At 35.9% G+C, this 26,598-nt stretch overlaps 5 protein-coding genes across 7 annotated transcripts in view; 3 read left to right on the top strand and 2 right to left on the bottom strand.

The window, feature by feature from the left end:
* The window catches only part of LOC130992114 (nucleolar complex-associated protein 2), an 884,658-nt gene that overhangs the window by 475,994 nt on the left and 382,066 nt on the right, over positions 1 to 26,598 (bottom strand). The window lies entirely within an intron of this gene.
* On the top strand, positions 1,208 to 3,379 carry LOC130992138 (F-box protein At4g27050-like). The gene is made up of 4 exons (XM_057916662.1): positions 1,208 to 1,455; positions 1,759 to 2,651; positions 2,753 to 2,896; positions 3,007 to 3,379. The coding sequence occupies exons 2-4, from the start codon at positions 1,761 to 1,763 to the stop codon at positions 3,322 to 3,324; spliced, it is 1,353 nt and encodes a 450-aa protein (XP_057772645.1). The 5' UTR covers positions 1,208 to 1,455; positions 1,759 to 1,760; the 3' UTR covers positions 3,325 to 3,379.
* On the top strand, positions 12,564 to 15,083 carry LOC130992169 (probable disease resistance RPP8-like protein 4). Of its 2 annotated transcripts, none has more exons than XM_057916711.1 (2): positions 12,564 to 12,875; positions 13,166 to 15,083. In XM_057916711.1, exon 2 carries the CDS (start codon positions 13,469 to 13,471, stop codon positions 14,126 to 14,128), a length of 660 nt encoding a protein of 219 aa, XP_057772694.1. In that variant the 5' UTR covers positions 12,564 to 12,875; positions 13,166 to 13,468; the 3' UTR covers positions 14,129 to 15,083. The 2 variants fall into 2 exon arrangements, with proteins under 2 accessions (XP_057772694.1, XP_057772693.1); XM_057916710.1 differs by having other exon boundaries at positions 12,564 to 13,040.
* LOC130993761 (putative late blight resistance protein homolog R1C-3) lies at positions 14,280 to 15,581 on the top strand. The gene is made up of 2 exons (XM_057918799.1): positions 14,280 to 14,823; positions 15,085 to 15,581. The coding sequence occupies exons 1-2, from the start codon at positions 14,280 to 14,282 to the stop codon at positions 15,579 to 15,581; spliced, it is 1,041 nt and encodes a 346-aa protein (XP_057774782.1).
* Positions 16,532 to 19,633, bottom strand: LOC130992188 (uncharacterized). Of its 2 annotated transcripts, none has more exons than XM_057916736.1 (4): positions 19,384 to 19,633; positions 18,906 to 19,094; positions 18,032 to 18,189; positions 16,532 to 16,827 (listed from the first exon to the last, which is right to left on the bottom strand). In XM_057916736.1, exons 2-4 carry the CDS (start codon positions 19,066 to 19,068, stop codon positions 16,720 to 16,722), a joined length of 429 nt encoding a protein of 142 aa, XP_057772719.1. In that variant the 5' UTR covers positions 19,069 to 19,094; positions 19,384 to 19,633; the 3' UTR covers positions 16,532 to 16,719. The 2 variants fall into 2 exon arrangements, with proteins under 2 accessions (XP_057772719.1, XP_057772718.1); XM_057916735.1 differs by having other exon boundaries at positions 19,317 to 19,414.

The raw sequence follows: 26,598 nt of genomic DNA, 5'->3' as shown, positions 1-26,598 counted from the left end.
TAGTGTTGACAAATACCCAATAAATAATATTAACAAGTCACCAAACATATACTCAAGTTTCAGCCACTATAGTGTTGACAAATACTCAATAAATAATATACTCAAATTGCCAAACATATAATCAATTTGCAGCCACTGATTATTCAATAAATAATATACTCAATTTGCCAAACATATACTCAATTTACTCAATTTTTAGATTAATTAAAATGCCAACATATGTAATCTTTAACATATTTCAGATTAATTGCTAGATTACAATTTAAATGACTTACTATATTTTAGTTTAATTAAATAAACTCAAGTTAGATACCTTTAATGGCTGGGCGGTGCCGGACTGCCGGTGCGTGGAGAAAAGCGGCTGGGCGAGTGGTTGCCAGCTGGTGGCTGGAACCGCGACTTCGCGAGGAGGGCGGCGTTGCTGGGCGAGTAGCTGGCGTTGCTGGACGAGGGCGGCGGCCGGCTGGTGGCTGGACGAGGGCGGCGTTTCTGGGCGAGGGCGGCGGCCGGCTGGTGGCTTGATTCTCGACTGCCACAAGGGAAGAAATGGGGAGCTGCTGAAGGTTGAGCGGCTGTGTCAGTTAGAAGAAATGTTTTGCCAAACGAGAATTAGGGCATAGGAAACAGAATAATAGTATTAGAGCTTGGGCCTTCCTTCAATTTTTATTTGGGCCTATTTTCAAATATAATATGCTAGCCCATAACCTTAAAATATATATTCAAGGCCCATATTTTATGAATTTTTTTGTGGATATTTGACGGGTAATTGACGGATAATTAGCGGGTATTTTTGGCGGGTAAACGGGTTTCGCGGGTATGGATAGTAAGTATCCAAACCCATACCCACGAACTAAATGGATAGTGAATTGCACCCACGAAACTATCCGTGGATATCAAATGGTATCCAAACCCTACCCTAATGGGTGCGGGTTTTCGCGGATACCCGCTACCCGCGGGTAGATTGCCATCCCTACTCTTAATGGACTTCAAACCAAAGGCTGGCCCAACAAATTGGGCTAAGAAAAGAGAAAACCCAAAAAACTTAGATCACATTCAGTACATTTTCTCTAAACATCTATAAGGTTCTTTTATTTAAAAAATAAAAATTATTGGATCTAAGTTTTTGTTTCGAACCTTGAACTGATAACATTAATCCTCTTTTCTTTTTTTTTCTTTCTTTTTTTTATATATTTTTAAAGAGACGCCTTCTAGATTTATAGATTCTTAACCTACAGCTCATGTTTATCTAAGTTTTAGTATCATCTAAACTCCTTTTTGAAAAACCACGATTGCTATTTGCTAGTTAGCTATCTCGATCTAAATGAAAACTTAAAACCAAAACCATAATCTTTAGGTCGAAGGTTTTTTTTTGCCTATTAATCATCATTGCAGAAAATAGTTTATTGGAAGCAAACGTGGTTGATCGTCAGCGTCCGAAGTCTCTCTCTAGACAAGGTAAATATCACATTTAAAATTTTTTCGATTGCTTATTTGAATTTTCTTCTGGGTATTTTATCATATCATCAAATTCAATAAATGCATGTGTTGCAATGAGGATAAGAGATTGTTTCTATTTTCAGTTAGTATGATCGTCACTAATTTTTCTCCATAATTTCTTGATTGGTAATGAAGTCGATATATTGCTTTTCTTATTTAATTAATGCTAAGTTTTGTTGTATGGTGGATGAATTCTAGCTTGGTATAATTTAGATTACGATTCTTTTCCGATTTTATTAATATTATTTTATTTTTACATAGGTATGGGGAATTCAATCGACAGTCTACCAGATGATCTGCTAATTTCCATAGTGTCGTTTTTACCCGTCAAAGAAGCAGCAACAACTTGCACCGTTGCAAAAAGATGGCAAAATTTATGGATGTTTTCTAGGGTTTTGGAGTTTGATGGTTCAAAAATGGCACCAAAATTTGAGAATGGGAATAGAATATCGGTAGAGAGAGAGAAGGAAATTTTTGTTAATTGTGTGAATAGAGTGTTGGACTTACATTTGAGTGAAACCATAGACGAATTTAACTTAGCTCTCCAATTATATAGTCCTAATCTTAATCACAATCATTATCGTAGTGTCATAGATAGATGGATCCTATTTGCCTTGAGAAAGAAGGTTAGGAAGCTGAAGTTGGATTTTAATCCAAACCTCAATTATCTGTTTCGGCTTGGACTTGATGCGTATGCTTTTCCAAACATCGCACATGATTTTTCTAGTGCACTTCTTGACCAGTCGGCTCTTGTGTCGTTGGTCTCACTCAGCCTAACCCGGGTCTCTACATCCGGGGAGATTGTAGGGTTCTTTATATCTAACTGCCCGTTTCTTCAAGTGTTGCACCTAAAACATGTTTGTGGCTTGGGAAGTTTGAGCCCTAGGAGCCCAGCAATTAGGTTGAGGAGTTTGGTGATATTTGATTGTAAGGATATTGCAAGTATTGAGATTTGCTCCCCAAGTCTAGTATCATTTGAATTCACCATATTGAATAGTAGTACCTACGCGACTCTCGTGTTAAATGGTGTTTCATCTCTTATTCATCTGAATCTAAGAGCCAATGATCCGGGGATCATTTCTCGGTGGTTGATGGACATCTCTGGGTGTTTGTCACGGCTAGAGACGCTTATTCTTGTGACATTTATGCCACAAGTAATGTTTTTAAACATTTTAGCTTCTTTTTAATCCCTTGTTTTCCCCCCAAGTCATTAAATAGTTCATTTTTTTCTTGTTGTCCTATTATTGTGTATCAGCATGTGGAAGTGCCGCTGCTATTTCCAGACTTACCTAGGCTGCAGAAGTTACACCTCCATGTTGAAACATTAGACACACAAAGCCTCCTTTGTTTTGTTCGCCTCATAAATTCTGCACCCTTGTTACATTCATTCAAATTGGTGGTGAGTTATCTATAGCAAGTCAATTTTACATACATGTGATTTTTATTTGTTGTTGTATCACATCTCGTGTTTCACTTCACTAATATTATAAGTTGTGCATTTTCCAAAAGCTTGACCACGGAACACAAAGAAGACAAGCACGGCGCCTGCATAACCAAGAGAAACTTCAATGTCTTAAAGTGTTTGCAGTGGAAGGTTTTTCCAGCACGGCTGTCGCCATGGAAATGCTGCTTTACGTGCTTGAGAATGCAGCCTCACTTGAGAAGATGATCATTGACGGGAAGGTCATTGTCGGCGAAGAGGTGGAACTGTTGAAAGCACAACTAGCAGATAGCCCAAGTTGTGCCCAAGACATAATTAATTCATTGATGATGTTGCTTCTCAGGAAAAGAAAACGAAGAAAAAGTTCATTGTTGAAGTTGTTGTAGCATGTTGCAAGATTTTGTTATTAGTAGTATAATATTTATCGATTTTTGTTTCCTACTTTTGGTCCTTTAATAATAATTGTTCGTCAGTAGTATTCTAGATTTGGTGAATGTCTATTAAGACTAGCTAGAGAGTTTGGGATTGACAATATAGTTGACATGATATGATAGTTTGATATACTATAACAAATAAGATACTTTGTAAATGAAGATATATATGATAATATATTGGAGATTTGATACAGTAATTAATCATTAAATTATCTCTGATGAGCACTACACCAAGGGATTCAATTCAAGCAAAAGTTTTGCCTCTTCTTTTCTTTTTATATATCAATACCTATCCCTTTTTTTATTTCAGAAATTGAAACAGAATTTTAGTATAGTCTCAACATGCATCTTTTTTAAAGAAAACCACGACTATTGCCATCCAAAAAGAAATTTAAAACCATAGCGTCGAGGATCAGTGGATTTTTGTTTCACCTAGGCGCTCGATTTTCCTATTGATTATGATCATGGCTGCAGAAATTTTTTCAAGGTTAAAATTTTCTATATTAAATTCTATAAATGCTATGCCTGCTTTCGATCGATTTTCATTTGTTACAATAATGAATTCATGATCATCTATCTAATTAGCAGTTTTCATTAGTTTATTTTCTTATTTAATTCATGCATATATAGTTTTGTTTAATTTCCTGGTGGACGAATTAAGTTATTTTTAATTTTCTAATATAGAATATGGGGAATTCAATGAACGAGCTACCAGATGATCTTCCAATTCATTCTTACCCGTGAAAGTAGCAGCAACAAAGATGGCGAAATTTATGGATGTTTTCTAGGGTTTGACGGTTCAAAAATTGCACCAAAATCGGCGATAGAATATCGAAAGAGCTGAGAGAAAAGGAAAAATTCATTGCTTGCGTGAATATCCGAGAAAAGAAAGCATATTTTCCAAAAATCGGTAAAAATTCATTTACCATATTTTTCGATTTATATGATCCTAACCAATCTCGACTTCAACTTCTCAAACTGTGTGGATTGCTTTTCCAAAAATGGGAAAAGGTTCGTATCTGCTTTTGCTCCATCCGCCTCACCCGGATGTCGACCGGGGAGGTTCTAGCTAGGTTGAGGTGTTGTGAGGATGTTGCGAGGCTTGAGATTAATTTGCTCACCAAATCTAGTCTCATTTGAATTCACCTCAATTGAGTTGAATGGTGCTTCGTCGTCTCTTATTTATGTTGGAAATATGGTTTTAATGCCATATCTGGAAATTATTATTTAATTAAATATTTATTATTTAATTAAAATAATTATTGGATGTTATTCTACATCTGGAGTAGATCAACGTGATATACTTGAAGTCTCAAAACCGATTTCCGATGAGTGAGATATTGTATGTCAAAGTTTGGATGTTGAAGAGGAAAAATAACATTTGTTATGTTATCCCACATTGGAAAACATAGAGATGTTTTTCATGTATAAGAATAGCAAAGCACATGGAGTTAATAAATTGACTTGTGGGCTTGCTAGTGGGCTTGATCTAAGTACTAGCCTCGCGCGCACACACACACGCGCGCCGCCGCCGACGATTGATCGGACGGACGGACGGACGACGCCGCCGCCGCCCGGCGGGTCGGGTACGGGCCGCGGCCAAGGACTTGGATCTTGGCAATTGGTGCTTTGGGGTGGTGTTTGGGGCCCAAACTATTTTTTGGACCAACTCCATTGGGCTTTTAATTTTTGGCCCAACAGAATTATTTTATTGGCCCAACAAAATTTAATTTCCAAACCAGCCCACACAGCAACATTGCAGCAGCAGAAAAAAGAAGCAGCAGCAGAAGCACGCAAGTTACGACTTCTGCATGGCAACTCCGATTTTGCAGCTTAGTTTCTTCAATGGCTGCTGCCACCGGCCACATCTTCAACCTTCCAGCCGTCGGAGTGGAATTCAATGTATTGAATTCATACTTACCACATGTCTATAAATAGACTTGTGGAGAGCATGCAGAAATAAGGAACAACACCAACAAATACTGCATTCTGCCAATCCTACACACACACCCTCTGCACAACCTCTAGCTCAGTTCTTGATCCTATTAAGTTCGCCGGAGCTCGCCGGATTGTGGTGCTACATCCGACGAGACGTAGTCGTTTTACCTTTGGGGAAGATACGCCAAACCGAAGAGCACTACCGGGGCGATAATCTTCTTGCGGGAAGAGATTCATCTCGACTCGACTTTGTTTATACGTATAATTTATTTATACAGTGTATTTCAGTTGTATCGAATTATTTGAGTTGTAATTTCTCAAATTATTTACTTTGTAATATTTTCAATTATTTTGAGTTGTAATTTCTCAAAATAAATATTTTGTAATATCTCGATCGTGTACCCGGTTCAAACAATCGCAAGAAGATTATTTCTCTGCCGTTGATACACGTTCGAGAAATGGCTCACACCGACGTCAATATGGACGGCTCCACCACCTCTGCAACCATCGGTTCAACCACGTCGTCAATATTTTCCTCGTTTGCATCAACGGGGGCTTCATCGTCAACATCTAGAACTATTGGTCTTGCCGAGAAACCATCAACGTTCTCAGGCAAGAACTTCAAATATTGGCAAGAGAAGATGTTATTCTACCTCACAACCGTGGGGTTTGCCGGATTCTTAATGGAGGATAAACCTCCAACCCCGAGTGAAGGGGAAGGGGAGACAAGCCAAGAAATTCGTGCCGGATATTTGAACTGGTGCCGCGGCGACTACTTGTGCCGTAACACCGTTCTCATGTCTCTGGACGAACGGCTCTATCGTGTTTTCAAGGTTCATGAAACCGCGAAACAATTGTGGGAGGCCCTTGATATGAAATATCAAGTGGACAAGGCAAATACTACCAAGTATATTGTCGCCAAATGGTTGGAATATAAAATGGTCGACTCCCGACCATTAATGGACCAAGTGGAAGAGTTCCAAAATCTTTCACATGAGGTTCAAGCCGAAGGGATCCCTTGGCGGATGCATTGCTCGTTGCAATCATCATAGAGAAATTACCTCCTAGTTGGAGGAAATTTCAAAACCTTTTGAAGCATGAGCGCTCGGAGATGTCCGTGCTGATATTAATATCCAAGCTTCAAATGGAGGATCACGTGAGAAGTCGTGATCAAAAGGGAAAAGCTCCAATGGAGGCAAAGGCCAATCTCACCGAGAAAGGCGGTCCCTCCAACAAACGTGGTCGTCCTAACCCTAATTATAAGGGTAAAGGAAAGCAAAGCGGTAGTCAACCATCAAAGTTTGATGGTGTATGTTATAATTGTGACAAAAAAGGTCACATGGCTAAGGATTGCCGCAAGCCAAAGCGGAAGAAAGCAAATGGCAACGTGAACAACGTCGAGAAGGACTTCGACGATTGGAACCACGATGACTTTGCTGCCATGATCTCTGAGGTGAATCATGTGGACAACCCGAACGCTTGGTTCGTGGACACCGGCGCTACCGTCCATATATGCATAAATCGTGAGTTGTTCCACAACTACAAAGAAGTGGAAAACAAAACGATAATGGAGGCTAGCGAGCGGACATCCGAAGTCCTTGGCATGGGAAATGTGATTCTTCAACTCACGTCGGGCGTGGAGATCACATTGAAAGACGTATTACACGTTCCAACTGTCCGAAAGAATTTAATTTCGGGCTTTAGGCTTACGAATAAGGATTTTGAATTGTTTTTCAAATCTGACTATGTTGTAATACGCAAGTGGGGAAAGTTCCTAGGGAAAGGCTATGCCTCCGAAGGACTTTTCAAACTTGGTGTAAGAGCTTGTAAGCCTGCCAAGGCTAAAATCAATAAAGATGCATCAACCTCTTCTGCTTACTTGATTGAGTGTTCTGATTTATGGCATTGTAGACTTGGACATGTTAATCTAAATGCTATAAAGAGATTAGTAAAAATGAATTTACTAAAAGTTGATGAATACAACTCACAAGAAAAATGTGAAGTTTGTATTGAAGCCAAAATGGCTAAGTTACCGTATAAATCGGTAAAAAGGAGCACTCAACCATTGGAACTTATTCACACCGATGTTTGTGATTTAAAGTTCGTGCAAACTAGAGGTGGCAAGAAGTACTTTATCACCTTTATAGACGATTGCACAAAGTATTGTTACCTTTACTTATTGAAAAGTAAAGATGAGGCTATTGAAGCTTTTAGAAACTTCAAAAATGAAGCCGAGAATCAACTTGGATGTCGAATTAAGATGGTTCGAAGTGATAGAGGTGGAGAATATGTAGCTCCGTTTGCTGAATTATGCAACGAAAGTGGTATAATCCATCAAACGACGGCTCCTTATTCACCACAATCTAATGGCGTTGCTGAACGCAAGAATCGAACTCTTAAGGAGATGATGAATGCCTTGTTGATTAGTTCAGGATTACCCCAGAACATGTGGGGGGAAGCTGTCTTAACGGCCAACTATATCTTGAACAAGATTCCACTCAAAGGGAAAGATGTAACTCCCTATGAGCTATGGAAAGGAAGGAAACCTTCGTATAAATACCTCAAAGTGTGGGGGTGTTTAGCCAAGGTAGAAGTGCATTTACCAAAGCAAGTTACAATAGGACCTAAAACGGTGGATTGTATCTTCATTGGTCATGCACTTAATAGCAGTGCCTATCGTTTTATAGTGCACAGATCGGAGATACCTGATATACATGTTGGGACAACGATAGAATCAAGGAATGCTATATTCTTTGAAAATATCTATCCTAACAAGGATAAAGGTACATCGAACTCTAATGATGGAGTTGATGGTGATGCTACAGGTTCTAAACCTATGGAAGTAGCTAGTAATTCTACTCAAGTAGATGATGCCACGGGTTCTAATCATGTACCACCTAATAGGAAAAGACCAAGGTCTAAACCTATGGATGTAGAACCGAGACGTGGGGAACGAGTTAGAAAAGCTAATGTCTATGGACCGGATTATGTTGTCTTGATGCTAGATGGCGAACCGGTGACGATTAAAGAAGCTATGTCTGGCTCAGATGCAGCTCTCTGGAAAGAAGCCATCGATATTGAGATTGATTCCATTATGCAGAATCATACTTGGGTGTTAGTGGATCTACCACCTGGAAGTAAAGCTTTAGGATGCAAATGGATCCTAAAGAAGAAGTACAAATCTGATGGTACTATAGATAAGTACAAAGCCCGACTTGTCGTTCAAGGTTTCAGGCAGAAAGAAGGATACGATTTCTTCGATACCTATTCACCTGTGACCAGACTAACATCTATTCGGATGCTTCTCGCTATTGCTGCCTTGCACAATCTCGAGATTCACCAAATGGATGTGAAAACTGCGTTCTTGTATGGCGAGTTGGAAGATGAAATATATATGAAGCAACCTGAAGGGTTTGTAGTACCTGGGCAAGAGCACAAAGTATGCAAACTTCAAAGGTCTTTATATGGGTTGAAGCAAGCACCGCTTCAATGGCATTTAAAATTTGACAGTGTAATGTTGTCAAATGGATTCAGAATCAATGAGTGCGATAAATGTATCTACATTAAGAATTCTAATAACGGATATGTTATTGTTTGTCTTTATGTAGATGACATGCTCATCATGGGAAGTAATTCCTGAGTGATTCAAGAAACCAAAGGCATGCTAAGTAAAAATTTTTGCATGAAAGATATGGGCTTAGCTGATGTTATCATTGGAATTAAAATTCTAAGAAGACCTGATGGTATTACTATAACACAATCTCACTACGTTGAGAAAGTGTTAAAGAAATTCAACGCTTTTGACAAGCCAATAGCTAAGACACCATGGGAACCTAGTGTGCATTTGAGTGTACACAAGGGAGAACCTGTTGACGCGATAGAATATGCGAAGATTATTGGGAGCTTGTTGTATCTAACAAATTGCACTCGTCCCGATATAGCATGCTCGGTCAACAAGTTGGGCAGCTTTACAGCTAACCCTAGTAATGAACATTGGAAAGCTCTTGAAAGGGTTTTGAGATATTTGAAATATACTCAAAACTATGCGATTCATTATACTAGGGAACCCTCTGTACTTGAAGGGTACTGTGATGCAAATTGGATATCTGATGCCAAAGACTCGTTTTCAACGAGCGGTTATGTATTCACTGTGGGGGGTGGTGCTGTGTCTTGGAAATCCAAGAAGCAAACATGTATTGCTAGATCGACCATGGAATCAGAATTCATAGCTTTGGATAAAGCTGGTGAAGAAGCCGAGTGGCTTAAAAATTTCCTCGAGGATATTCCATGTTGGTCGAAACCTGTGTCGTCCGTGATAATTCATTGTGATAGTCAAGCTGCTATCGGACGAGCACAAAACCATTTGTATAACGGTAAGTCGAGACATATTCGTCGACGTCATAATACCGTGAGACATTTGATCACTAGTGGAGTTATCTCAATTGATTATATAAGATCAATTGATAACATAGCTGATCCATTGACAAAAAGTATCCATCGAGATCAGATGTATAAACTGTTAGGGAGAATGGGTTTGAAGTCCACAAATTAAGGATAATCATAGTGGCAACCCAACCATGATGACTGGAGGATCCCAAGAACTTGGTTCAATGGGACAACTAAGCTATGAAAATCCGTGTGTTGAACACTCGAATTGCCTATTCCTTGTAGAACAGTGAGTGTTCGGAAACCTGCACGTGGTGAGGTTAAGTCTTTGACTTTTAATGACTCTAGAACTCCTCGAAGAGGACAAGTATAGCAGGATACTTGAGTTAAGAGTCACCTATGTAAGTGTGAAGTGGGGCCGCTTCGATTAAAACACTTATGAATCCAAAGAGGTGTTCCAAGGCCTGTAATGGACACAAACGTGAGAACGAATAAGGATTGAAGCAATATTGTGTCAATATTGTTGACTCAGTATACACCGAGGAGGACTAGTTCAAGGAACACAATCCACTAGGCCGCCGGTATACTCGATAATATTGACTATGGCAGGTTCAAAGCCACAAGCTACCTTTCCAAATGCAATATTGTATCTTAAGAGGACTGAGCTAAGTGTTTGCATACTTTCGCATACTGTTTTCTCACTCATGTGGGGGATTGTTGGAAATATGGTTTTAATGCCATATCTGGAAATTATTATTTAATTAAATATTTATTATTTAATTAAAATAATTATTGGATGTTATTCTACATCTGGAGTAGATCAACGTGATATACTTGAAGTCTCAAAACCGATTTCCGATGAGTGAGATATTGTATGTCAAAGTTTGGATGTTGAAGAGGAAAAATAACATTTGTTATGTTATCCCACATTGGAAAACATAGAGATGTTTTTCATGTATAAGAATAGCAAAGCACATGGAGTTAATAAATTGACTTGTGGGCTTGCTAGTGGGCTTGATCTAAGTACTAGCCTCGCGCGCACACACACACGCGCGCCGCCGCCGACGATCGATCGATCGATCGGACGGACGGACGGACGGACGGACGGACGACGACGCCGCCGCCGCCGGACGGGCGGGTCGGGTACGGGTACGGGCCGCGGCCAAGGACTTGGATCTTGGCAATTGGTGTTTGGGGCCCAAACTATTTTTTGGACCAACTCCATTGGGCTTTTAATTTTTGGCCCAACAGAATTATTTTATTGGCCCAACAAAATTTAATTTCCAAACCAGCCCACACAGCAACATTGCAGCAGCAGAAAAAAGAAGCAGCAGCAGAAGCACGCAAGTTACGACTTCTGCATGGCAACTCCGATTTTGCAGCTTAGTTTCTTCAATGGCTGCTGCCACCGGCCACATCTTCAACCTTCCAGCCGTCGGAGTGGAATTCAATGTATTGAATTCATACTTACCACATGTCTATAAATAGACTTGTGGAGAGCATGCAGAAATAAGGAACAACACCAACAAATACTGCATTCTGCCAATCCTACACACACACCCTCTGCACAACCTCTAGCTCAGTTCTTGATCCTATTAAGTTCGCCGGAGCTCGCCGGATTGTGGTGCTACATCCGACGAGACGTAGTCGTTTTACCTTTGGGGAAGATACGCCAAACCGAAGAGCACTACCGGGGCGATAATCTTCTTGCGGGAAGAGATTCATCTCGACTCGACTTTGTTTATACGTATAATTTATTTATACAGTGTATTTCAGTTGTATCGAATTATTTGAGTTGTAATTTCTCAAATTATTTACTTTGTAATATTTTCAATTATTTTGAGTTGTAATTTCTCAAAATAAATATTTTGTAATATCTCGATCGTGTACCCGGTTCAAACAATTTATATATGCTCATCTCGACTGCATCACAACAGGGAGACGAGTAGAGCAACCAGAAGAAACACGAGTGTCTTGAGATGAAAGGTTGAGGCACCTGATCTATGTCTTAACAATTCTGGGAGAATGTTTTCAGAAATATAACAAAAGAGAAAGAAGAAAGGCTGGATCTAAAGCCGTAGATGTTTCTTTAGATGGGAGTTTTTAAGGAGCAAGGTGAAATACGGTCGCCCATGCACTTGCTCGCACTATATATGGTGAGGATCGGAGGAGTAAAGTTGAGCAGCTGCTTAACTATAAAATTAATGCTCAGAATTTAACTTGCGCTTACCAACATTCATATGGTCATGTAAGATAGTTGTTGCAATGAAATTTCGAAGATGCGACAGCTTAGGCATGTCAACTGCCCTAATCTTTATCTGCTGAGTGCTGATCCTCCTCCAAGTGATGCGTACAACAATTCACAAATTTCAACATTAATTCATTACTATAACTAATTTTATAAATATATATATATTTATTTCAGTATAAGCAGATTTCAAACTAACGCGTACCACAATTAACAAATTTGAACATTAATTATAATTTTCATTGTAAAAAAAAGGAAGATGGGAATTATTATACAAAAAATATTGTACATTTGCTAGACGTGATACTCTCGGGTCTAGACAACATGAAAAATTGGAGTTGGAGTGTTGGACCAAAATTAAATACTCCTTCCATCCCAAAGAACGAATAATTTATAATAAAATATGAGAGAAAAAATAATTCTTTTGAGCATATATTTGTTTAAAAAGTAGAAGGAAGAAATAAATAAGAGATAATTATGTTTGAGGTATAATGACATTTGGTGAAATTTATGAGTTATATGGAGATATTTGTTATATATTAACTTTTTCATTATAGAAATGGTCTATTGAAATGAGACGTTCAAATAAAAAAACATGGTCTATTGAATTTGAAGGGAGGGGGTACTAATTAAAATTCAATATGCTAAAAGTCAATAAAAAGTCATGTACAAATGTGTCAATAATTTCTTTTCGAAAACGATCGACGATCTACTAAAAACTTTATCACTTGCTCTTTTCGCCTCTCTCCTCCGCAGCAGAAAAGCTTTTGCCTCGTCTGTCTCCGCCTCCTCAGCCTCTCTCTCTCTCTCACTCTCTATCTCTCTCGTAGCCTCGCCTCTCGCTCGCCGCCGCCTCGCCTTCTCCGGCAGCACGGCACATCAGCAGCAGCGCCGCAAGCCTGCAGAAGTCCGCCCCCACCAATCCGCCGAGGTCGTAACTCATTTGGGGCTTCGAACATCCCCTTTTTCCTTCTCTTTCTTCTCCATCCACGACTTTTGAATATTTAGAAGTTGTGATCCTCGAATTCTTTTATCTGCTATTCAAACCGTATCAATGTATATTTTTATCTCCTATTCAAACCGTACCGATTTGTGGGTGAGTGAATTTTGAATTTTTCTTTTTCTGTTTGAAAAGGAGGTTTCTTGGTATAATCCGATTTGGATACTTAAGTTCTAGTTGTTCAGAGTTTTGAAGAGAGGTTGAATGGTTTTCTTTTGCAGGGATGATGGGTTGGGTTTCTGAAAAATTGAGAGAGGAGCGTCCCTGTTGATAGAGAGATTGGACGATTTTTTTTCGGCAGCTACCTAGTTCAAATATTGAAGATTTGACATGGCAGCCCATGCAGCTCTAGCCTCTCTTTTGAGTAACATCGATCAGATTGTGAATCATCCTCGCATTTCCACTTCCCTCGACATAAACCAGATCCAATCCCTTCAGGAAAAGGCTGGTTTATTGCTCGATTCATTGAGACCTACAATTATGGAAGAGTGATTAGTGGAGAAGGAGCTGATGTGGAGAGGCAAATGGCATGTGCAGCTCATGCGGCTGAAGATGTCATTGAAAACCACATTGTCGATCAAATTCTTGGTGTTGATAGGGAAACAAATTCCAGTTTCTTGCTCACTCTACAGAAAAAATTAAGAGACGTGAAGAAGAAGAGGATTCAAGATTTGAAGGGAAGAATTCCGTCTACTGCTCATGCGGATGAAGAATCCCACATTCATGGTAGATCCAACCAAGCAAGTTTCAGCCTACAACGGATAATTCAAGACATGGATGCTCTCTTGAAAAATGCTAATGAGTTAAAGGAGAAAGAGGGATTGAGAGAGGAGCAACCCACACATTCAGCTGCTATGGTGGGATTGAGAGAGGACCAACCCATACATTCTATGGTTGGATTTGAAGATGAGCTGATTCAGATTATGGATGAGCTCACCAATCAGCAATCCAGCCGCCACATCATCTCAATTGTTGGGATGGGTGGTATGGGTAAGACTACTCTTGCTCATAATCTTTATCAAAATTTACTCATCAAGCAACACTTTGATATTCATGCTTGGATTACCGTATCTCAGCAATACAATCTTGAAGAGATCCTTTCACAACTTCTTTCTAGCCTAGGGAAATCCTCTAGTACAACTGTAGATGAATTAGGACAAGAGTTGCATAAGACTGTCAGGTAGAAGATATCTGATTGTATTAGATGACATATGGAGTGCCCAAGTTTGGGATGAAGTGAGGCATTTCTTTCCCGATAATGGAAATAGAAGTCGTGTTCTTCTTACTACCAGGTTGTTAAACGTGGCTAGTGCCTGTCACTCCCGTTCTTGCTTTATGAAGAAACCCCTAGATGAGGATACAAGTTGGGAATTGTTTTGTAAAAAGGCATTCCAACAAGAAAATTGCCCTTATCCTCAACTTGAGAAAGTTGGAAAGGAGATTGCTAGATTGTGCAGTGGACTACCCTTGTCCACTGTTGTGATTGGAGGCCTTCTTCTCAACTCAACTAGGTCTCTACAATTCTGGGAGAATGTTGTTAGAAATATAAAATCAAGTCCTATTGCAAAAGAAAAAGAAGAAAGCTTGGATATATTATCTTTAAGCTATAATCACTTGCCTCCTCATCTAAAGCCATGTTTTCTTTACATGGGAGCTTTTAAGGAGGATTCCGAGATTCGTGTCTCCAAAATTATCAAACTCTGGATTGCTGAGGGATTTGTTAGACCAAAGGGTGCCCAGATTTTAGAAGAGGTTGCGGAGGGTTACTTGAAGGAACTGATTGATAGAAACCTTTTGTCAATTAGGAATCATCGTCATAATGGAAAAATCAGATCTTGTGGCGTTCATGATCTGGTGAGGGACCTCTGTTTGAAAGTAGGTGAGCAACAAGAATTCTTCCATGTAACTGAAGATCAAATACAAGGAACAGAGCGCCGCCTCATATGTGTTGTATTCAGTTTAATATACAACACAATGGAACCTCACTAGCACGCTCTATGTTGTCAAGGACGTTCCGTGATCCCTTGAATCATCATAAATTGCTGAGAGTTTTGTATAAAGGCTATCTTGTAGAACACCCATATGAGAATGTTAACTTTCGCTACCTTGCTTATAAAACACCCTTATAATATTCTGTCAGTATCGAAGCTTCCTAGTTCAGTATCCAATATGTGGAATATGCAATCTTTAATTGTCATATTATATAGGTCAGCAAGGGTAGTTGTTGCACCAATTGAAATTTGGAAGATGCGACAGCTTAGGCATGTCAAGTGCTCTCAGATTTATGTCCCTGATCCTCCTCCTCGGAGTAATGGTTTGTTAATGATGGATAACTTACAGACTCTTACAAGAGCAGTGAATTTGAGGCTGTCTGAGAAAGTGTGTAAGATAATTCCAAACATCAAGAAATTGCATATAGATTATGATACTAGCTTAAAGGGATATGATGATAGTTTGATAGAGTGTCTATGCAATCTTGATTGTTTGCATAAACTTGAGTCCCTCAAGTTGAGCATTAAAGTAGGTAGATGGCCAACTCAGGATCAAGAACTTCATAAGATGATGAGATTCCCCGTTTCGCTGAACAAGTTGTCGCTGAGAAGCTGTGCAAGGCCACAGCTGAACAAGATACTGTGATTCCCCATTTCGCTAAACAAGTTGACCTTGAACGGCTGTCACCTTCGGTGGGAAGACGTGTGGATGATTGGTTCGTTGCCCCAACTGGAAGTGCTCCAGCTAGGAGTTAACTCTATCACAGGGGGGAGAAAGTGGAGTCCTATTGAAGGGCAATTTCCGCGCCTCAAGTTCTTGAGAATTCATTGGTGTCATCTACAAAGTTGGGAGGCAGACAAGTCTCATTTCCCAGTTTTGGAGCTGTTTCTTTCACAGTTGTGGTACTTGGAAGAGATCCCTTCAGGCATCGGTGAAATAGCAACACTAGAACTCATTCATGTGAATCACTGCAGCGGTTTCAGCAGTGAGAATAAAGGAAGATGAGGTGGAGAATCAGGGGAGTGATGCCACTTACCATGTTCCTATTAAATATGGAGAGTTTCAAGGAAAGGGTAGAAGAAGAGGGGCTCACAATCAATCATATTCAATTAGAGGCATCCTGACCAGAATTGTATTTTCAGGAAATTGATTTCAATCTTCATAGTCTGTACTTACTATTTATATTCGGTTTGATTGCTTTTTACAGCTTGGATTTGTTGTCTACAACCAACACAACCGCAGTCGGTATTTTTCACTAAAAGTATTTAAAAGAAATTAACCTTAATTTAACCTTACATTACAAGAATTCGTAAATTTTCTCATTTAACTATATAGTACAATTTCAAGTTCCCAATTGTTGCATTCCGGCGTAGCACTTGATATCGAAAATGGCCCCTAGAATATTGCTATTATCAGAATTGTTCCAATTCAATGCATAACTATTTTTTAAGATACTATCAGAATGATTTATCATTTTGCAACTACAACGCACCTAAAAGTATTGGATTAAAGTAATAAACATATATGTAAAAATGGATAAATACTATCACATCCACCATAGAACGGAATCCAAATTGGCACCTCATGTAATGATATTTCAATCAAAAAGGCTTAATTTCTCCATTTATAAACGCATCCAAGGACGAAAATATAAGCGATATGTCACAGCAAAATAATCCATAATGTAGACAGACCACTTACTTGCACTTAGACAAAGGTTCTATGAAATAGTCGAGGATGTAAGCTCGAATTCAGACTAAAACACCGAACACATAGCTGGAAGTTATAAGGAATTGATCATTCTCTTCATCTCAGCAGACCTCCTCGGGTCCGGCTCTTCAATGGCTCTCTCAGTTAGGACATGCTTGATTCGGCACATTGACTTGCGTACCTGTTCAATCAAAACTCACATTAAGCACAAGAAACAGAACGACAGGAAGCAAAAAAGTTAGGGATGACCGGTGGCAATCTGACTTGTAATCAATTGAGTTTGAGTGGAATGAAATTAAGATTAAACAAAGGAAAACAGTGAAACTGAAATCACCAAAGGTAGAAGATGGAAGATCAAGCAAGCATACAATTTTTTATACTTCAGAACAATTATAATCGAAACTCTGAACATCTTGGATACGACTATTTCAACTTACTGGGCACGAAATTTTAACAGTCTGGACACACTTTGCTATTTTTTGTTGTTTATACTGATGGCGCAGAAGGCAAACATTCAGCCACTTAAAATTATGAAATAGGACATCTAAGAGCTTTGATTGTTGTTCTCTATATATATGAAGAATCCAAAATTCGTGCCATGAAACCTGGAACTACCTGGCATTAGAATAGTCGCAGCATGCATAGAACAGAAGTAAAAAGCCACGCTAAGGAGATCCGATTTCTTCAGTAAATTCGACCCTAAAAGGAGAATCGTGTAGGCATTTCAGCAGACAAGGTTATTTCCTAACTACCATGTTTATTTAAGTTTTTCCTAACTGATCTATGTAGGTAATTCATGTTCCTCAGGTTTTTCAGCAGACAAGGTCGACCGTCATGCATGCCACGCCCACTGGTAATACTTTCCCGAATTCTCATAATATCTACCCATACTTCTCCAAGTGAAAGATTTTTAGATTTTACAAAACCTTATCGAAAATTACTAGAATTGCCATAAACCTGGCATCTCAGATGAAAATTAGAAGGATATAATGCCTTCATCACCAAAATAACATGATAAAAAATTATGGAAAGGAGGCTACTCATGAAAAATTAATCAAATACTTTCCATGCTAGGGTCATAAATTCCATCAGGGTAGCAAAAAAACAAAACATGAGCATGCATATTTATAAACTTGACTTCGATCGTAGGTTCAGGAAGGCTGGAATAACAGAGAAAACGGAAGTTCATAATTTGCACGCAAAGATCCTATGACGACAGGCAGTCCAGCCATCATCTTAGCTTAGAGGAACCAGATGCAACTTGTACACTGACAAAGAATATGCATGAATTGCAAGTAGTCGATTGTGAATTAATCACATATACATTTCATAATTGAAGTAAGTGGAAAATTGCAGTAGATTTTAATAGTGAACCAAAAGTACACCTTTGAAATACGCTCGGGACTAGGAAATCTCAAGTTCTGAGTATTCAGCATCTGTCGCTGAGTCATCAACATGTTCTTTTCTTTCAAAAGAACATACCAGAGCTTATTAAGGTCATCCCAAGACTTGAGACGCAGTTCGGAAGCCTTCCAACTCCGACCTGAACAAAAAAAAATTGAAGGCAACTCACTTTGTGCACACGTTTATTTGTTTAAATAATGAATACTGGTGTGAGTGTGTGTTGGCCTAGTAGTAGGAGGTTAATGCTTAAGACCCGAGGTCCTGGGTTCAATCATCCGCCACGCGGTCTTTAAATTTCTTTATTTATTTATGTAATTTATCAAAAATAATAATAATGAATACTGGACTTCTAGAATCTAGATAACCAAATAAAGAAACAGTAATCTTTCAAAAGAAAATCTCCGTGCAAACAGAGAACGTATTATGTCAAAACATTCTTCACTTTGAGCTAACTCTGTCAAAATCAAAATACTTGAGAACTAAATATGGTGTAACATACAAACTTTCTAGTGATAGCTGGAAACACAGATATCAAAACTCATTTAAAGGAACTAATATTTACAACTCTCTTACATTGTATTCATTGGAACAAAGGTTTCACCATTTTTATCACAAGCAAGCCATGGTCCAGGGACGGGCTAACCCTCGGAAAAAGATCGACAACATGGACCAAAATCCTAATTTCCAGCTAGAAATGTTCAGAAGATATTTTCCACTAATCTTATTAACCAAGCAGCTTAACAAAATCATCAGGTTTTCATTAAACAACTCCAAGACAGAAATACCTTAGGCAGTAAAAGGAGATGAAAAAAAAATCCAATGCTGGCATATACAAAGAAAAGATATCATTTCTACCATAGACAGGAGGGCTTTCATCATCTGGTTTTATATCGACCTCAAAGAATTCCTCAAGCGGGTTGCGTGCACCCGTAGAATAAGCGGCAGCTGCAGCAACCGAGGCCTCGGATTTGGCTGCAGCGCCAAAGAGGGCCCTCCCAAACACCCTCGTCAAGAACATTGGTATTTCACAAATCTAAGGACTTTCTGCAGGAAACAAGAAATCAAAGAACCAATAAATAATCTAAAATCACAAAAGCACATATCTTGAGCGCAATCTGAACAACTGATATTGGATTCAGGATCAAACTGCACATAACACGCCAATTTATAGTACTTGTGACAATTTATTGTTACTCTAAATAAAAATGATTCAGTGATTTGGAATCGAGAATGCAGGGAGAAAAAAAAATTAAACTTAAACCCTACCAAAACCCCTCAGTTCAGCACCCAAATATTTGTCCAGAGCTCATTACACATACATAGATTCACATACCTTAAAACAACAAGAATGAGTTTAGCGCAGTGAAGAGCGAGAGGCATATGATATCTACTTTGAAGTGTCAAACAAACAAATTGGGCCCGACCAATTATGGTTAACAAACTCAAGCCCAATAAAACTTTTACTTTTTTGGGCACTTGTATGTGTAGTTATTACTGTGATTCAAGCCCATTATTATACTGCAATTAAGCTCTATAAAACCCCAAAATATAAATCAATAGTTCCAAGGTCAATTGACCCATTTAATGTTATCAGAAAATAGTCATAGTCATTGGAGTTGAAGGAGAAGATACAAGACTATGATTAAGACCCCAACTAATCATTGTATAAATAGCGTTTGAAAAATTTGGTAGAAAGATAAGGCATAAGAAGTTTAAGAACATGCAATAATTAATAGTTGTGCCTTTTAAGACCTTATATGGATAGGAACATGTATATAAGAAGTTATTTAAATGTGATTTTTAAGGATCTTGTAAATATTCATATTATGTGAACTCTGAAGTTTTTTTTTTTTTTTAATTAGAGCTTATAAAAGTTAACAATTTTGTTGGAATAGTTTGTTGTTGAAGTGTTATAAGATAATTATAACATTTCGTTATAAAACTATGAAACTAAAAATTGCCAAAAACACATTGAAAAATAAATAGATGTCTCCTTACTTCTTCGCAAAACAGTTCATATATTTAGCGTTCAGTATCTTACCTTTTAAATATTAACCTATACAGTTCCAGGAAAAAAAAAGTATGTGCTCCTTTTGGTAAGCCTACAAATAATATCATATTATGTCCATTTATATTATGACCCAAAAAAATAAAATCATACATTCTATATTTCATGGAATTAATATTTTCCAAAAGATAGAATGAAATGATATCCAAACCATGTGATATTAGAGTGGCTAATAACATGTATGTGTTATTTCTATTTTTGAATAAATAATTTAGATGCATGTGTAGGGGTATAAAGATAAATAGGTAGTGATTAGAAAGAAAGGAAGGAACACCAAATATTTGAAGATATCCCTAGCTAGAAAAGTTTGGTATATAACATGAAAATAAAGGGTTCAGCAACTTGGTATTGAGGGTGGTCCCATTTGGTTTAGGGTTTAAAAGATCCAAAGAAACCCCCATGTTCTGTCTATTTGGCACTTCCCTTTTTTCCTTTCATTCACACATTGTATATCTTTTATTAAAAACTTAGCCCAATTACAAATTTAAAATAAGAATACGAAAACGCAAACGTATGATCACTTATATTTATAGTGAGTTGTTCGATGAGTCAATGTCTCGATGATATATTATGAATTTACTATGAAACATTATGAATTCTCTATATAAAGAAAAAAATCATTTCTGAACTTCGAACCTTGACCATAAATTTATTCATCAAAGTGATGAATCCACTATAAATCTTCACGATATAAGCATTGAAAATGGTTAATCTTTATACAATATACACATTGACTCATTTGAACCCCTCACGGTCTCGTAAATTTTCATGATCTGAAGACTAAAACGATCTTTATATATAACAAATCTTTCAACTAAATCCCTAAATCTTAAATCATTCCCAACCCTTTGACCATGAAAATTTACAGTGAATTCATTCACCTTATTGAATGAATACATCACTTGGGTGTTCGAATCTCATAAAGGGCGAAAATTTCATATATTTTTTTTAGTGTAGGAAATTTTATTGTAATGAATCATATCTTTATACATTTAGTGCAATGTTTGAACGTTCTGACGAAAAATATAATTCTTACATTAATGGATATATATCGTTCACCATTTGTGATCAATGTTAATGAACACCTTCCGTCCATATTAGTGTTGTTCCTTTTTCATTTTTAATATATTTTTTTGTTATAATACCTCATAATTAATATTATCAAATTTCTATATTATATAAAAATCAAATGTCAATTAATTATTATTTTTAATTAACTTCAAAGAGAAGAATAAAAAGAATAAATCGAACTTTGATTTTTATATAATTTGTAAATTTGACAATTTAGATGAGAATTTTTTAGCTATTAAAATAAAAAAAATTATATTAAAAGAAAAGGATTATTTGGATTGCCCGCTGGAATTTAGTTGAAAGATATGTTCTAAATAACAATATAATATATTATTGGAAAATTTGAGATACCGATAAAATCTCTTTTTTGAAATTACTTAAAATAATGAAATAATAAGAAATTAAAAATTAAATAGAGATAAAATTGTGTGAGACAGTGGTGTGTCCATATGAAGTTAAAAGAACCCATGTTACCATTGGAGATAATATATATGTAACGAAAAAGTTTTCTCCATTTTGTTGGGTTATATTAGAACTTATATGAATAATTTCATATTCATTTTCGACGTATAGAGACCCGAAGGAGGAGGAGATGGGATTGATGGAGACGGTTTGCCAAAGTTTATATATTTAACTATAAATATATAAGAGCAAAATATAATACACACTCGATTCAATTCTTTTTTGCTCAAAAGGAAAAAGAAAAATTATTATGAAATGATCCCGTAATTAACATTTTGTCCTCCACGTTGACCTTTTCCCTTAAGGTATGTAAATTAATTCCTTGTTTTTAGTTTCATTTTTGTTGCTTTAAACTTTTCAATTCTCTTTTGTATTCTCATTTCATATAATTTATATCCTAGCATCATTATCTTATTTACTTTAATCATGTAAAAATGACGATTTTTATATGAGAATTGAAAATATATGCATAAAATAAAATTTATTATTAAGAGATGATCAAATTGAAACTATAATAGTACATATATAATCATATTAGTTGATTGTTAATCATATGCATGTATTACACTTATTTGTTCAATTCGTGAATTTTATGTAATTGTGCATGTGTTTTTAATTCTCACCAAATTAAATAATGATTCTCACTAAATCACATTTCATCTTATGTTATTCTACATATATACATATAGTTATTACTGAACTATCTCGAGCCTTTTTTATCCCTAATGACACATCCAAATGATGCAAAATTGTAATTTTTATATAGTGTTCAAATATCACTGTTTCTAGCTCTTCTCCAAGTAAAAAGACAAACTATCGGAAGCTTCATGAATTTATGTACTCTCGCCTTTTTCATACTATTATATTTACAGATACATATAATAAAACTAATATTTAATGTTGTTTCATGAAAGCGAAAATTTGGGCTAACGGTAAAAGCGAACAAAAAAATTCTTATTGTTTTGCCAAATATGGTCATAAAACTATTTAGTTAAATGAATACATGTAATAATTCGTAGCTGTCGCGTTTTCAAGATAAGCCAAAACCTAATTGAATTTTCATGAGAAATTTAAGCTTTAACCAAAAGTAAGGTGTCCACTTTATGACATAATTTTGTTAGAAAAATCTAAAATGGAATGATGAGATGAGATGTTTACTAAAAGTAAGTAGAACATTCTTTAAAAAAAAAAAAAAAAAAAAAACAAGTAAGTAGGACATATCTCTAGTCGTTTAAGAAATTTGGGCTTTTGTCTTTAATTAATAAAAATATATAATAAAAAAACCAAAACACAAAAAATGTTCTCTCCAAAATGAACATTTTAACCATAATGATCTTCACTAATAAAGAATTTGCGCCTTCTTTCTTGAGGCTGGGGTTCAAAATTGGGGATCAAAATTCTTTAGCATATATTTTTTCCATTTAAAACTCATTAGTCCCACGTAAAAAGAAAACTTTACGTATTTATATATATTATAATTAAATTAATAAAACAAAATATCGACAAGATATTGATAGTTGAAAACAGTTTTCACTCACCTACAACTACTGACAATATGCAAAACATAATTACATTTGGAAATATCTCCAAAAAAAAAAAAATACTATACTTTTGTTTAAATTGAGTGATAGTTTTATATTTTATTTTTCTTTTTCCTTTTTTTATCTTCTTAATTTTTTATCCGATTTCTTTATAAACTTATGAAATTTGACTAATTATAAAATATTTAATATGCATATCAAATTAAATGTTACGATAAGAGCCTTAAGTTGATATAATTTATATAAATATATAATTCAAAATGTAAAAATTATATTTATTTAAGGTTGAAATTTAAAAAAAATTATCGCTCCTCTTCCATATTTTTGAATAAATCTATCTTTTATTTATTATCTTCTTTATTTTTATTTTTAACTTTTTTTATCTTTTCCCCTATGTCTCGTTTAATATGGCTTAAAAGCTATTTTGGGATGTTCCATTTGTAATGCCCAAATCTCAAAATCGAAAAAAGAAGTTGTGCCTTAACCATTACATTAAGCTAGTGGAGCCATCTATTTTATTCAAATATCAAGTGTTCCTTAATATGCATGCTGAAAAATAACGAGTCATATTAAATGGTATGAAGGAAGTATCAATTTTTATTATTGTGATTTTTTTTCAATATTCAATTTAAATATATTCAATTAAAATTATTTTTTTATTTTATTGATAAATATAGTAATTATAGTGGATAAAATCCGAACTAAACCCAATTAACAATAACTATACGGACTGACGGTTTTTCCCATTGAAATGCCCCATACCTCACTCATGGGGAATAAGGACCAAAGCTAAATTCACTTGCGGGAGATACTAAAACTCGTCAGTAAAAATCCTAAATATGGCCATTATTAGGGCTGGTAAACCGGTCGGTTCGATTAAATCGAACTAGTTTACCAGTTAACCGGAACCGATTCAGGGTCATTTTCCTAACCAGTAACCGAACCGGTTATTGGATCGGTTAAACCGGTCCGGTTAATAGGACCAGTTAATTGGTTAACCGGTCAAACCGATTAATCCACGATTTCTCAATATGTTCGAATTGAACTCTTGACCTTTGAAAGAAAGAATAAGGTCTTATCCACTGCACCAATTCATAACTTGTGATAATTTAGAACAAAAAAAATTATAGATACTTGGAATATTAATGTATTATTTAAATTAAAATGTTAAAATATAAATTAATTAATTTAATATAAAATAAATCGATTAATCGGTTTAACCGGTTAACCGACCGATTAAACCGATTAACCGGTCGGTTCGGTAAAAACCGGTTATCGGTTAACCGAAAACTAATTTTTTTGGTTCGGTTACGGTTAAAACCGATTAACCGGAACCGTTTTACCACCCCTAGCCATTATTTGGCGACAAAGTCACACGAAAGTCACAAGAGTTTGTTTCCTAAGAAGTTGGAACCGCTATGGTTGTAACGGTCTAACGGGCGTTTGAAAAAATCCTAACCCTAGCTGCCTCCCTGTAGGCCCATCACACACACACACATATATATTGAAATTCATTAATTACGTCGAACATCCACAATCACTAATATCGACTCTTGCACTTGCACAAGATTTATGATTCTCGTATTCATTAATCACATCAAACATCCACAATCACTCATATCGACTCTTGTACTCGCACACAATCTTTGATATTTATATATATTAATTTTAGGGGTTATTGCCGGAAAATACATGTAGTTTGTCAATTTTCTAGTTTATAACATGACCTTATAATTTGACTAGAAAATACATCAATTTTTAATTTAATCGCAATTATAACATGACCTTATAGTCTGACCAGAAAATGCACAAAGTTTCAATTTAATCTCAATTATAACATGACCTTATTTAGATCATTGTTCATCATAGATATATTAATATTTATTATTTCATATTAAATTGTTATGTATAAAATATTGTTAATTGATTAATTTATTTTTATAAAAAATAAGTTAGATGATTAATTATATTTCATAATATATATATATATATATATATATATATCAAGATATTATATTGATGATTTAAAAATACATAAAAAATACACACACACACACACATATAATATATATATATATACACACATTTTCAACACACACAACATATATATAAATTTGATTTTAATATTTTACACGCAATTTATATATTTATAATTTATTGGTTCTAATATTTTTTATAATTTCATAATTTAAATAGATAAATACTTATTATATACTCCCTCCGTCCACGAAATAAACTCCCAGTTGGGGTTCGGCACGGAGACTAAGAAAGCTGAAAAAGGTGGTGTAAAGGTGGTGTAAAAGACTAAAAGGGTAGTGTTTATGTAACAACCCGCTCTTTTATTATATTTTTAAATCCAGTAATATGATATTATTATTTCATCTTTCAGTAAATCAAGCCCAGTAATTATTTATGATTTAAATTCAGCTTATGACCTTGGATTATATTCAATTAAGCAGGATTATTATTTTATTACCAAGTCAGTAGCTTCGCGTAAATAAAACCGCGATGAGAATTATTGAGTAAGCCAATAATTATTTATTTCAGATTCATAACTGACTTAGTTAAGTCACGTTATTTATTAATCACAATAGAATTATTTTTCTATTTTTATTATTATTTCTTGAGTCGTGAATTTATTCCGGTTTATGAAGAATTAAATCTACGGATTTAATTTAGAATTTATTCTAGCTAAGAAAGGAAGCAGATATCGAGTAGTTTTATAAACACGCGATATTAACAAAACCCGGTAGTTGGATTTTATTTAAAAAAAAAGATGCAATACAATATTACAGATATAGAAATTCCAAGACAAGAATTATTGCTTCTGTTTATACTTCACTTTACAAACCCCTATTTTTCTATCTATCTACCAACATTAAAAAAAAAATGGAATAGTGTATGTGTGTGAAGAAAATCTGCAGATATCCTTTAAGCATGCTCAAGCATGCTCAGCCATCTATTGACATTTTTTTTTGACTCCAGCTCCAGCAGCATATCTGCAAAATTTTCACACCCGAACACCTTCATTTGGTTTCAGTTTTCAACAAACAAATCTAATCTCATTAATTCTTCAACCAAAATCTCAAGTATTCAACAGACAAATCTAATTTGTCAGCAGCAAATATAATCTCATTGAATTCTTCAATCACGCCTAAACTTAGCCGCACTATTCACCATATTTTTCACACTAGCAGCTTCAGTATTTACTCCCTATAAAAGGCATCCTCACTTACCTAAAATCCTTAGCAGCTGCAAAGAATTTTAGACGAAACAAGATCACCATATATAACTCAGCAACAACAACCAACAAACAAAACTTTCAAGGTATTCACTATCTCATTTGCACGCTTCGGTTTAATTAGGAATACAGAATGGTAGAGAACCTACATATGCATCAATGGAC

This window comes from Salvia miltiorrhiza, chromosome 7 (genome assembly GCF_028751815.1).
Source record: "Salvia miltiorrhiza cultivar Shanhuang (shh) chromosome 7, IMPLAD_Smil_shh, whole genome shotgun sequence".
Taxonomy (NCBI): domain Eukaryota; kingdom Viridiplantae; phylum Streptophyta; class Magnoliopsida; order Lamiales; family Lamiaceae; genus Salvia; species Salvia miltiorrhiza.
The sequence above is the reverse complement of the archived record's forward strand: the minus strand, read 5'-3'. Positions and strand labels throughout refer to the sequence as shown.

Excerpts from the sequence above, each read along its gene's own strand:
- LOC130992138 (XM_057916662.1), top strand. The coding sequence starts at position 1,761 with ATGGGGAATTCAATCGACAGTCTACCAGATGATCTGCTAATTTCCATA. Across the intron at positions 2,652-2,752 it reads TTGTGACATTTATGCCACAA|CATGTGGAAGTGCCGCTGCT; the intron begins GTAATGTTTTTA and ends ATTGTGTATCAG. Across the intron at positions 2,897-3,006 it reads TACATTCATTCAAATTGGTG|CTTGACCACGGAACACAAAG; the intron begins GTGAGTTATCTA and ends ATTTTCCAAAAG.
- LOC130992169 (XM_057916711.1), top strand. The coding sequence starts at position 13,469 with ATGGCATGTGCAGCTCATGCGGCTGAAGATGTCATTGAAAACCACATT.
- LOC130993761 (XM_057918799.1), top strand. The coding sequence starts at position 14,280 with ATGAAGAAACCCCTAGATGAGGATACAAGTTGGGAATTGTTTTGTAAA. Across the intron at positions 14,824-15,084 it reads GGACCTCTGTTTGAAAGTAG|TATCGAAGCTTCCTAGTTCA; the intron begins GTGAGCAACAAG and ends ATATTCTGTCAG.
- LOC130992188 (XM_057916736.1), bottom strand. The coding sequence starts at position 19,068 with ATGTTCTTGACGAGGGTGTTTGGGAGGGCCCTCTTTGGCGCTGCAGCC. Across the intron at positions 18,190-18,905 it reads TGAAAGCCCTCCTGTCTATG|GTCGGAGTTGGAAGGCTTCC; the intron begins GTAGAAATGATA and ends TTTTTTGTTCAG. Across the intron at positions 16,828-18,031 it reads GTCCCGAGCGTATTTCAAAG|GTACGCAAGTCAATGTGCCG; the intron begins GTGTACTTTTGG and ends TTGATTGAACAG.